At 44.5% G+C, this 12,206-nt stretch overlaps 1 protein-coding gene across 4 annotated transcripts in view; it reads left to right on the top strand.

Moving 5' to 3' along the window:
* The window catches only part of aff4 (AF4/FMR2 family, member 4), a 47,956-nt gene that overhangs the window by 15,278 nt on the left and 20,472 nt on the right, over positions 1 to 12,206 (top strand). For 3 of the 4 annotated variants that reach the window (XM_080748489.1, XM_080748490.1, XM_080748492.1), the window contains exons 3-6: positions 4,309 to 4,438; positions 9,869 to 10,666; positions 11,810 to 11,848; positions 12,035 to 12,121. In XM_080748489.1, coding sequence (XP_080604615.1) covers positions 4,313 to 4,438; positions 9,869 to 10,666; positions 11,810 to 11,848; positions 12,035 to 12,121 — 1,050 coding nt within the window. In that variant the 5' untranslated portion in view covers positions 4,309 to 4,312. The remainder of the gene's footprint in view (positions 1 to 4,308; positions 4,439 to 9,868; positions 10,667 to 11,809; positions 11,849 to 12,034; positions 12,122 to 12,206) is intronic. The other variant, XM_080748491.1, reaches the window with a different exon arrangement.

Consider the following 12,206-nt stretch of genomic DNA (forward strand, 5'->3'; position numbering starts at 1 on the left):
TAATAATGTGTGTGTGTATATATATATACTGTATATTAGAGATGCACCGATCAGGTTTTTTGGGGCCGATACCGATCACCGATCAGCTGGAATCAATATCTGCCGATACCGATATTACCGATCGATCAAAGCACCGATATTACCACCGATATTACCGATCGATCACAGCGTGAAATCCATAAATTCTTCTATTGTGTCACTGTCGGAGCATTTATATATTTAATGATTCCTCTTACACAACATTGACATTGTATATATTAATTCAATTCAACTTTATATTTTAAGGTCATGATTTGATTCGATTCTCAATATGATATATTATCGTAAATCATTTTAGTCCTAGGAAAATTCCTCCTCAAGAAAAACAAAACAAAAAGGTTTTCTCATAAAGACAGTGGCAATATTGTCTATCCTTCATTATTTTCAAGGTTATTTGGCTATAATGGTTAATAGCAACAATAATAGGCCAAATAGGCCCTTAAGATTTTCTGTACACTATATACATATTTGGGGTCCTTGCTCTTGGCATGAAAATGTTTGAGAACCACTGTTCTTAAACAATATCAGACAACAACATTTCTGTTTGACTGACCTTCCCAGTTTTTTATTTTTATAGACCTGTTTGCTGGAAAAAACAGGATATGGCAACACTTTTTATAGACCTGTTTGCTTGTTTCTGTCGCAGAAACTAAATGGCAACGCGTCATCCTCCTTACATCTAGTGCTAACGGTTAGCACCTGTGGAAATGACTGTTTTAAACTATATAAGGGAACTACAAACGTTATCCTTAGATCGACAACAACTACCTCCAACTGTTGTCCTCCAATGACTTTGGAATTATGTTTTTTGGAATTAAGTTTAACATCAACGTTACAGCCTCTCTCTCTTCTCTCACGTCGCAGAGAGAGAGAGAGAGAGAGAGAGAGAGAGAGAGAGAGAGAGAGAGAGAGAGAGAGAGAGAGAGAGACGAGCGGAGCCTCGTTAACCCAAAGAGAGAGAGAGAGAGAGAGAGAGACACGAGCGGAGCCTCGTTAACCCAAAGAGAGAGAGAGAGAGAGAGACACGAGCGGAGCCTCGTTAACCCAACACAGCTGAAAACGCATTCATCTGATCACTCAAATCGTGGATTTTACTTTGAGAAGTCAACACCTACAAAGGTAGAAGTAGGCTACTATTCCAATGGTGTATCCAATATGTTTAAAACAAACAACTTTCATCTCACTCTGTCCCCCTTTCTTCGGTGCATGTCTGTGTGTGGTGTGGGAGGAGGGGGGGGATTAAGTGGCTCACAGACAGAAGTGAACATGGAGCCGCACGCACGCACGCACACACACACACACACACACACACACACACACACACACACACACACACACACACACACACAAGAGAAGAGAGGAGAACAGAGCTCTCCTTCGTCAGAAGCACGCATGCACAACGCGCACGTGAATCGAACGTCAACGTCCCTTTTGCTTCAATCCCTTGATCGGCTCGCTTTGATCCAATTATGGAAACACCGATCAAAACCGATATGGCCTTGATCGGCCGATCTGATATCGGAACCGATCAATCGGTTCACCTCTACTGTATATATAGCATATGGTCTGTCAACTGACCCTATCTGTATGAATATAAGTACAATCTATCAGCAGTCTATGAGCGAAATATAAGTACAGTCTCTCAACAGTTATCTTGTCTCAAAATGCAGTTAATGGTGGGTCCCAGCTGCCTCACAGGCAGCGGTTATGGCCTCAGTGGCTTCCTGGGGTTTGGCTTTAATGGAGTCTTGCTATAGGATTCAAGCATCACGTTGGTTCCTCAAGGAATGACTCATGGCTGGGGATTGTTGTTGATGTAAAACAGACCATGGGCTAGCTATAAGGCTGGTTGAGAAATGTCTATTTACACTTTGATACGCGCGCAGATAGCCAGCCTGAAATTGAAAAGAACTTGGAAGACGGTGTGCTTTCTGTGATAGCAGTATTTAACTTGGTTTAACCCACGTATTCTTGAAAAGAAGTACACACTTACAATGTTATAGGCAGAGCTGATTGACACGGGGTAGATAACACACACACAACCATTGAGTTGTGCAAATCTTTGCCCTGCGAATGCTCCTCGTTTTGAGAATGCAGCGAGACTAGTTTTGTTGTTGGTGTGGTTGGCTTACAGGCGTGTGTTTTTGTTTTGTTCGTCTCGTGCCCAGCCGGGGGAAGACGCATACATGTTGTACACGTATACACACGTATACACACGTGAGTGAGGAGTTGTTTAAAATAGAGGAGGCGGTTGGGTGGGTGCTGCATAATCTTACTCTGTCAACAGACTCTGTCAACAGTCTTTAAATCATTGTTGGACTTTTTTCAGTGCCGGAGGCCTACAAGGCCTAACTGAGGCGTCAGGCTTGAGTAGGTGATTTTTTTTTCTTCTTCTTATGTAACTGGCTTCTCCCTGTCTGTTACAATCAAGGACCTCAAGTCCCACTGTCTTCATTACTCAAAACAGACACTTTTAACATAGGTGTACTTTCACAGTTTTTGAAGTGGTTAACTGCGGATTTCTTTTTGGAATGCGGCCCATTACTGTCATGATGGTAACAAACTGGTGTATTTTCCAGTCTGGGAGTATAGTAAGCACTGGCAGCGTTTAGTCACATGTGACATTGTGTTCTCTCCATGGCTAGTGAAAATCCACACAGCCCTGCCTGTAACAACAACTTGCGAGGAGGAGAAACCCATGAATAATGGACATGTTTTTAGTTTTCTGATTGGCCCACTCATACTAGTGTACACACAGACAACGAAGGCTTGCTCTGTTCTTTTTTTTTCCCCCCCCTGTGTGTTTTTTATATCCACACACCTGCAGGTTTTACCCGTCGCCATGTCGCTGTTGGGGATTTTGTGGTTACATTCTATGATTTGAATGCGGTAGATTTATCAACCACTTTTCACCCAAATGCAAAAAAAACAGTAAATCTAACGGCTCAATCTGCATGCCACAAATAGCTATTTTAGCTTTTCCTCGTGCAACGAAGTATATAGGCCTTAAGAGGTTAATTACCTCCAATTATGTCTTCTATTTATTTCACATTCTAGCGTTCCCTTCTGACTGCATATGTAGCATGCTTTCAGTGCAACAAGTGTGAGTTTTGTATCCTCTTAACGCAGTGATTAAACCCATTATATCTCACAATTCCCATAAAAATTGGTTTACTGAGGCTCGGAATTTGCACAGCGCAGTGAGCACAGCATCTGCCGAGATTGTGACAGTGCGGGTTTCTCAGTTTGACACCATAAAATACAATTATGAGACGCATTAGTACACAGAAAGACGTGGGTAAGGAGCTGTTTGTGTTGTAAGACTATGTGTGACGAGGCTTAAAAAGCATTAAACCTCGAAGCATTAAACCTCGAAAAGAAAAAAAATAGACAAACACAAAGTGCTAACGTGTAGGGCGGCTGCACAGTAAGCAGACAAGCCTGTTTTTAGGCTAGGTTGTCCACAGGTTGTCACCGGGATTCCTCCAGCACAGGTTATGTAGGGGCTCTCTGTAAATTATGTTAACGGTCCTGTCAGTAACGGTGACACTTAGCCCTTTGTACCTGAACAATCTCTTACATAAACAGCCACAGCTGTTTGAGAAAATATGTGTTTTAATACTCCTTAGAAACTAGACACCTGACCTTTTTTAATGTAGCGCCATAAACCGCAGTGATACAAGCTGGTCTACCTTTGAAAACTGGGCCGTTGCATGGGGAATGGAAACAAAGCTATTTTTCATTAGGCCTACTTGGAAGCCACACAGCCCTAAGGGCTCATTTAATCTATTTCAGATGTCATTTGGTTCAGTTTTGATGGCCGGATGAGTCATGGCGGTGTAATCCATCTGCCAATTCACAATTCATTCAGCGTGAACTGCCACTTTCTCTTAAGTGCTTTTTAGCCATTTGATTATTTTAGCCTCCCTGTTGTGCTGCGGTTTTTCCACCTGTAGGATAAAAAGCTATTGTCTCGCTGCTGTTGATGACAGTATGTCGCAATGTGGAACATGCGTTCAGTTGGAAGACAAGTAATTTTCCTCAAATCCTGAAAAGTATTGTTTATCTGGACATAATGCACATGTCATGGACCCGGGTTTGCCCCACGTCTTGTCTTGCATGTCTCTCGGTCTCGGGCATTCTCCTATCTGAACTCGGGTATAAAAATGCTATGGAGAAAGAAAAAGAAGGGCAGGAAGCAGTTTTCTGTATTATTTTCTTATTTTCCCCTGTGTTGACTGACTCACGCTTGTGTTTCTTCGTTGTTAGCAACATGAACCGTGAGGACCGGAATGTGCTCCGAATGAAAGAACGAGAGAGGCGAAATCAAGAAATCCAGCAAGGTGGTGGAGAGGCCTTTCCAGCAAACTCACCTCTCTTTCCTGAACCCTACAAAGTTGTAAGTTCACGCTTTGTTTTGTTTTTGTTTTTTTATATAACGTGGGTGTTCTGAGAAATGGAACGATCACAACTTGCTGCCTGGGTCCTAGTTACTGGTCAATGTAATGTGAAGACTTAGTAACGTAACCACATGACATGAACCCTAGTGTCCTTATTCCGGGTTAGGCAAACAACACATTCTGACACGTTTTGAGCTTGTAGATTCAGATTGGCTATTTTTGCTATTTGACGTAGGGGAATATCATATCACAATTGCATTGAATTTGGATATGGTTGGTATCACGATCTATACGATCCATCAGCGATATTTATCAGCGCCCCTATTTGACATACAATGAAGTTCATAGCTTGGTTAAGAGAAGCCAAGGAAGCATTTTGAGAGCAATGACTGGAAGTGGCCGTAGACCTGTTTCTGGTCGACTTTCTCTGTCATTGTTTTTTGTTTTGTTTTGCATGACTCCCTCCAATCATAGACATCACACTCTCACCTTTCTTTAAACACATCTCGGCAGAAGCATTTTGTGGGTCTCCATGTGTTGCCACTTGAGTTAAACCGCTGGCCAAGAGGAATGCATAGCCACAACTTGTCAAAGGAAGCAGAACCTCTGTTGCTCTCTCAACCTCTCTTTTCTTTGTTTTTAATTTCTCGTTTGCCTTCTATTGCTGTCTATTGAGACCTCAAAATGATACAATGCGTGGATTAACAGAGATATGATTATGGTCGTGATAATCGTTTTCACTAGAGTTTTTATTATCTTATCGATAATTTAACTCATCAAATGTAGCCCAACTAACCTGTACAGCACAATAAAGTTTGTGCAAAATCAATTTGGGCCAGCAGTTTTAGGTATTACTATTACACTGTGATTGTGATTTAATTCTGACGAGGCTTTTACAAATACAAAGAGGTTACGAGTAGAGATGTTACCGATCAATCGGCAATGGATCGGATCGGGCCGATCAAAGCGTGATCGGCGATAATCGGTGGTTTAGATCAAAAGGTAAATTCACCGATCTGATCGGATCGGTGCATCCGATTAACCAGCCATTCAGTATGCCCACTTGAGGCCATTTTGGGGTATTGATTTCCACAGTGCTGAAGGAATAATTAGTTACTGCTATGATAATAAATACATAGTAATGCTGGTAAATAACTATAAGGCAAATATATAAATGAATTCATGAGTGAATGACTGAATTAAAGTTAAAACATTAACATTTAGAAAATATAAATAATAACTTGATCGGATCGGTGATTGATCGGTATCGGGTGATCAAACTTTTGTGATCGGTGCTCGCTGATCGGTTCCAAAAAACCTGATCGGACCATCCCTAGTTACGAGCCGTAAAATCGAAAATGAAACTGCAGCTCTAGTTTCTGCAAATCGTTGCTGTGCATTTGAAAGCTTGATGACGCAGGGACGCGTGTCCCCCGGTCTCACAACTTTTGCTGTCAAGTCTTGATACTAGAACTTGTGTCTGCTTATGTTTATATCACCAGTCAGTCAGTCAATGCGATTTGAAATGTGAGTTCACTCGCTACCCAATGCGTGTTGCGAGTCCCTGTAGTTACAGGGGAGGGTGGACCGGGCGGGTGATTGTTCCCGCAGCAACACAATTTATCCAATTGTCCGAATATGAAAAAGACTGGAAAAAAGTAAACTTGGATGGGTGTGTGTGTTGAGCTTACCAGGCTAGTGTTTTTCTCATTTAGTCTCATTAGTGTAATTAGTCTAGTCTCATTAGCTAGTCTCATTTCGGTTTGTTATTTGACAGCGTGCAGTCACGTGACTATGGCAGATCTACAGCTTGTAGATCTGCTATTTCCGACATTTGAGTTGTTCTCACATTATTGCTTTTCTAGGCGAATATATCGTCAAACAGCAAATTTTGGGCTGACGATGGCCGAAAGGATTTTTTGGGGCATATCGCCCAACCTTAGTTTATAATGTTATAATGTCAGTAAATGTTGTGTGATCTATAGATGAAGCCATGCAATTGCCTGCTTCATGCGACCTATTCTTGTCACAAAAGTGACCAATTGTTATTTCGATATTCAGGGAAAATATCACAGTATAACTTTCTGGCTATATTATGTACATTTAATTGCGACCGAAGGTCGCTGTTTACCATGAGAAACGTCACAGCTTGTCCGCGTGTAGACGTGTACACATTTTTACAGTCTATGGGCAAACCCATAGACCACTAATGGACCACATAAACAACTCTACCAGAATGGGTTTGCCGCTCTGGCTTCACTGTGATGTCACACTAACAGAATCCCTTTTATGCCCATATATGGAGTTCCCTGATGTCATCAATATTAATGATGCCCTGTTAGAGAGATCCCTGTGATGCCAGGGGGAACAAATCCCTTTTATGCCCATATATGGAGATATGGAGATCTCTGTGATGCCAGGGGAACCAATCCCTTTTATACCCATATATGGAGATCCCTGATGTCTACTTTCCCTGATGTCCACATCACTGTGGCGATTTAGGGCGAGGTCGCTTGTCGCCCTGAGGCGTCTTACTAGTGTTTCCCAGAGTAAAGATTCCTTGACTGGACTGGGGTGGTCTTTGTGCCACCTTGGTAGTCAGTTACATCCTAGAGAAAATGGGTGAAAGGTTGTTTCTGGGTTGTTGTATGGCCCTGCCCTTCTTTTACACATAATGTTGTCTTAGCCACATCCGTATTTCTCAGAATTAAGTGAGTAATGGTAATGCTAGTTGTATTGACTCACCGCTGAGTGCCTGCGATGGCCTTAGGGTTAAATTAGGCCATTTTCACGTGTCACTGTTCCGCGCCGACAATAAATCCAGAACAAACTGGTGCTATGCAGTTTTATAAGACATTGGTTTGACTCGACTTGACCTGTGTCGCACCAGTTTATGTTGACTATCTTTTCTTGGCAGCCTTGCTCACTCGCCGTCATCCTGCATGCGTGTCCGCCGTACAGTAAATAAAAGAAGAAAACATGCCAGTGGCGTCAGTTCAGAAAAAGCTAAGGTATGGCAACATGGCTGGTGTCTTCACTGTCTTGCACGTGCGCCTTCGCGCGCTTGCAAGACACCAGTCATGTTGCCATACCTTAGCAACAGGCATGATACATTTATTTTAAGAAGTACATTTTATTTGTTCCTCCGTTTCTACGGTTTCTTGAGCTGGATATGGCAGCCTGGAAGTGCAGCTAAACATGTTAGTAAACGTGCCACAATTAACAATAATGCATTGCACCTGTGCAGCTGACCTGCGGAACCTGGTAATATACCATTTTGTCAAGATGGGGAGAATAAAAGTGTGGAGAATATAATTATAATACCTTGTTAAAGTGACCATTTTGTTAAAATTTGCATTTTTAATTATTTTACTGTAATTTAACAACATAATAACCAGCACAGATAGACAAAGAGACATTCATGGGTTTATATTTAAAAGTAACTTTTATTTTCCCCCCTGGACCCAGGGTATGGTAGCTGCATACCCTGTCCACCGTCCCTCGCTTTGCCAGAACCCCCCTCCAGAATCATTGTAAAAGAGGATTCTCAGTCCTCCATAGCGGCCTAATCTTTGCCGCTAACCAGATTTGAGTAGAGGTAAGTGCCTCCTCTCCTTCGGCCAGAGCCCAGCCGTCAAAGAGGCGGCACAGAATGTGTCCTGACAGGTTGGGAATGGCAGAGGGATCAGAGGTGAGTGTGGAGTGCAGGCCTCGTGTGTTTCTGTGTGTTTAGCCCACAACAAAGTCAAAGGTAAAGGCGTAGACTTTGAAGAGGGAGAAGTCCACAGAAAGGCTGCAAGTGTCAACCAGTAAGCTAAATTTCAGGACATTCATAGATGAAGTGAAATGGCGCACTGCACGATTCTGTGTTGTTAGGCAGATGATATAAGGCTGCAGGGCTGCAGCACGGTGCCATAGGCGTCAACGTATTTGAGCTTTTTTTTTTTAAGGAAAAATGGGTCATCAGCTGTGAAGAATGAAGGTTATTGTTACAGCGTTTGCTTTGTCTCGGGGTCTTATTTTTTGCTTTTGAGAGGTAAAGCGTTTTTTAAAGGGGTCATGTACAATGCAAAAAACTACTAACAACTGAACAGAACTGAAACCCTATCTGTTCCAATACTAATGGCATTATGCCTCTCCTTGTGATGGTTTCCAGAGACTTATGTAAGCTTGAGTTGACTCTTCTCTCTCTTTCCCTCTCTGTCTCTCTCTGTCTCTCTCTCTCTCTTTCTCTCTCTCTCTCTCTCTCTCTCTCTCTCTCTCTCTCTGCCTCTCTGCCTGTCTGTCTGTCTGTCATGCTCCAGACAGTGGAAGTTTACTGTGTTCTGCTGTAAAGGTCTGTGCCGTGTGCACACAGCTGCAGCTGTACTTAAACAGATGTAGAGCAGCAGAGTAATAACTTTCTTTTCTTTTATAGCGTGAGATACATACAGATGTACCTCACGACACACGCAGGCACACACACACACACACACACACACACACACACACACACACACACACACACACACACACACACAAAAAAGACGATGATTTTTATCTACGGGAAATGGCATCAAAGCATGTCCTTTCTGTCTTCACATGACATTTGAGAGGCAGACAGAGACGTTCGAAACTACGTAAATGAATAAGAGCTACGTCCTTAAAACCCGCGCCCCCCGTGACACCAACCTGAGAAGCCACTCGATATTAGGTGCTCGCCGCTAGACCTTTTAGTGCCGTCCCCCCCCTCCCCTGCCACACGTGCGTGCCAGACCGGGCCAACGCTGGCAGGAGGCAATCGCAGCAGGGCGTGTGTTGCTGCTCAACCAAGTTACATTTCCTGCTACAGATAACGGCTTGTGTTTCCCCACTCCCCTCAAGTCTCTATCTGTCAAGCAGCGCAGGGGTCTGCCGGTCTGGGGGGGGTGTGAGGGGCTTTGTGAAACTAGATCGCTTTCCTCAGCCGGTGGTTTACCTCTTGTCACGGCCTGGTAGCCAACAGGTCGGCCGGTGCTCCTGGCCCCCAAAGTGATTGATTAACCTCTCGGACGGAAAGACCTTTATCTCCTTTAGCAGATGGGGAGGCGGAGGCTGGCAAGAGTTTGAATGAGCCAATCGTTCTCTCTCTGTGCAGAGGTGATACAATACGTTTCATGTTTAATACGTAGTTTGTTTTGTATTTTGTTAAACTCAAGTGACAGTAGAGACTTGGGAGATATCGTTTCCCCTTCCTTCAACGTTTTGTTCCATCTCACGTGGAGAACATGGTGGCTCGTTTTTGCTTATTTTCCATGACTTCCTCCGGTGTCCATCTTTTAATGTGTGCTTTTGATGGAAGGCAATTAACCCATGAGGTTGACTCATGCTCCCAATGTGACCCTCATGTTTCATCTGTCTCTCTTTTCCCTTCATACCCCCCTGTCCCCTCTCTCTCTCTCTCTCTCCAGTCCAAGGAAGACAAACTATCGAGCCGTATCCAGAGCATGCTGGGCAACTACGACGAAATGAAAGAACCAATTGGAGGGGAGACCATTCCCAAACTGACCGGTAAACCTTCCAGCAGCTCAACGTCCGCCGAGGACAAGTCGAGCCAATCGTTGTTTGGCGGGGACCAGCGAGGCAACGGGGGCGGCCAGAGCAGCAAGTGGACGCCTGTGGGGCCCGCGCCCGGCACCTCTACCTCCTCCTCGTCCTCCTCACAGTCCCAGAAGCGCTCCAGCCTCCAGGGAGGGCGAGCCGGCGGCGCCAGCGGCAGCCAGAGACACGGAGGCGAGGGGCGGGAGAAGAAGTCGAGTAAACACGGCGGAAGTTCCGAGAAATCCCACACCTCCAGCCCGGCCAAGGGCTCCCTGAGCTCCTCGGGTGGAGGCGGCGCCGGCGCCGGCCACTCCCGCAGTTCCCTCGGTTCCACCGAGACGCACCACGGGAAGGAGCAGCGCTACCGATCCAAGTCCCCCAGGGACCGAGAGGCCAACTGGGACTCGCCCTCGCGCGTCCACACGTCCTTCCCCACCGGGCAGCACTCTAGCCAGGCCTTCCCGCCGTCGCTCATGTCCAAGCCCAGCTCTATGCTGCAGAAGCCGACCGCCTATGTGCGGCCTATGGACGGTCAGGAGACGGCGGAGCCCAAGAGCTCACAGGCGGAAAGCTACAGCGGCCAGTCTCACAGCAGCACCATGGGAGAGATGAAGGCCAACGGCAAGGCCTCACTGTCCAAGCTCAAGATCCCCTCGGCACCGGTAGAGGTGAGACACGACAATGTTGCACACAGATAGCCATGTTAACCAGGCCCACCGGTGTCTGGTTACGCCTCTTAGCATTGCAGAGTTCATTGCCTCAAAGGCAAAAAATAAATACAAAAATAGTGTTGTTGAGAATTATAACTTGTGGGTTCTATTCACATACATTCTTCCAGAGTTAGACTTTTAGATAAAATATATAATTTGAAATGAGATTAACCAAAAGATCTGTTTTACTCAAATGCTGACATTAGCAACATAAACAACTTATTGCAGCCCCACAATACAGTTTGAAAATGTGTCTGTTAGTCCTGGAATCGAGAGCCCAGTCATTCACCACTTTGAAGTCTCTAGGGCTATGTATTATTTTTGGTGGGAGCAACCCAATTGTTTTTGTCACTGAATGGGCCTTTTTAACTCATATGCTGCCATTTAACAATACCTTCGTACTCTTTAACTGCCATTCGTCTCCATAGACTTCCATGTAATTCATAGTGCACGGATCATGCACACCCATGCCTAGATAATGCACCACGTGTGTCCACATTGCTCACAGCTTTCAAACAAAAAAATCCGAATGGAAATCCGTTCAGGCATTCATGAGATAGCAGCCATTATGTTTTACACTGTTGTGAGCTTGGAGGTCTGCTACCTGAGTTGTATGGGGGTTGTATGGGGGTTAAACAAGCAATTTCGCGATCGCTATCATGCCTACTAACGTTTTTGGGGTCCCAAAACATTTTTTGAAAAAAAAAAATTTTTTTGATTTTTTTTTTTTTTTTTTTTCAAAATGGCGGAAATTCTCGGGTTCCTCGGGCGTGGCAGGGAGGGACATCGCGAAATTCTCGGGTTCCTCGGGTTTGGCAGGGTATGAGTTAATGGTAAATCGGTCGTGCTTTGGGGCTTTAACGGTAATGGAGGAATCGTAGTCTTTTCTTTTTTTTATTTTTATTATAGCAACATTTTAATGTGTAGAGGATGTCTTTGAATGATGTCATTACTGTGATATCACTGGTGCTCCAGATCAGCAATACGCTTCCATCGGCTGTGACCCCAAGATCATAAAGCCCATGTAGAAGTGACTCACAGGAGTCCTCTCTCACAGCGGAGACACATGATGTGCTAAGTGTGATGTTTGTGTGTCTCTAGGGCTCCGGCGACGCCAACTGTGTCGATGAGATCCTAAAGGTTGGTACATTCATTGCTGCCCTTTTTTTGGGGGGGTTTTCCTAAAGACTCCCCCGCATTTCAGCATATTGGAAAGATGACTATTCCACCATGAGCAAATTCACTCTTTGTCCAGACAGTGATGTGTATTTCCTAAACGTTTTTAGCAAGAGTTACAACTGTTGAATTCTTTCCCCGGTCTCTCAGGAAATGACTCAGTCATGGCCCCCTCCATTGACAGCCATCCACACCCCCTGCAAGACGGAGCCCTCCAAGTTTCCATTCCCCACTAAGGTCAGCGTCAGTCACCGTTCACATGCATTCTTAATGACATATTATTATATATTAATAACACATGACCAGCATTGACTTAAGTCTG

This window comes from Nannobrachium achirus (assembly GCF_963921795.1).
Source record: "Nannobrachium achirus genome assembly, chromosome: 19".
NCBI classification, from domain to species: Eukaryota; Metazoa; Chordata; class Actinopteri; order Myctophiformes; family Myctophidae; genus Nannobrachium; species Nannobrachium achirus.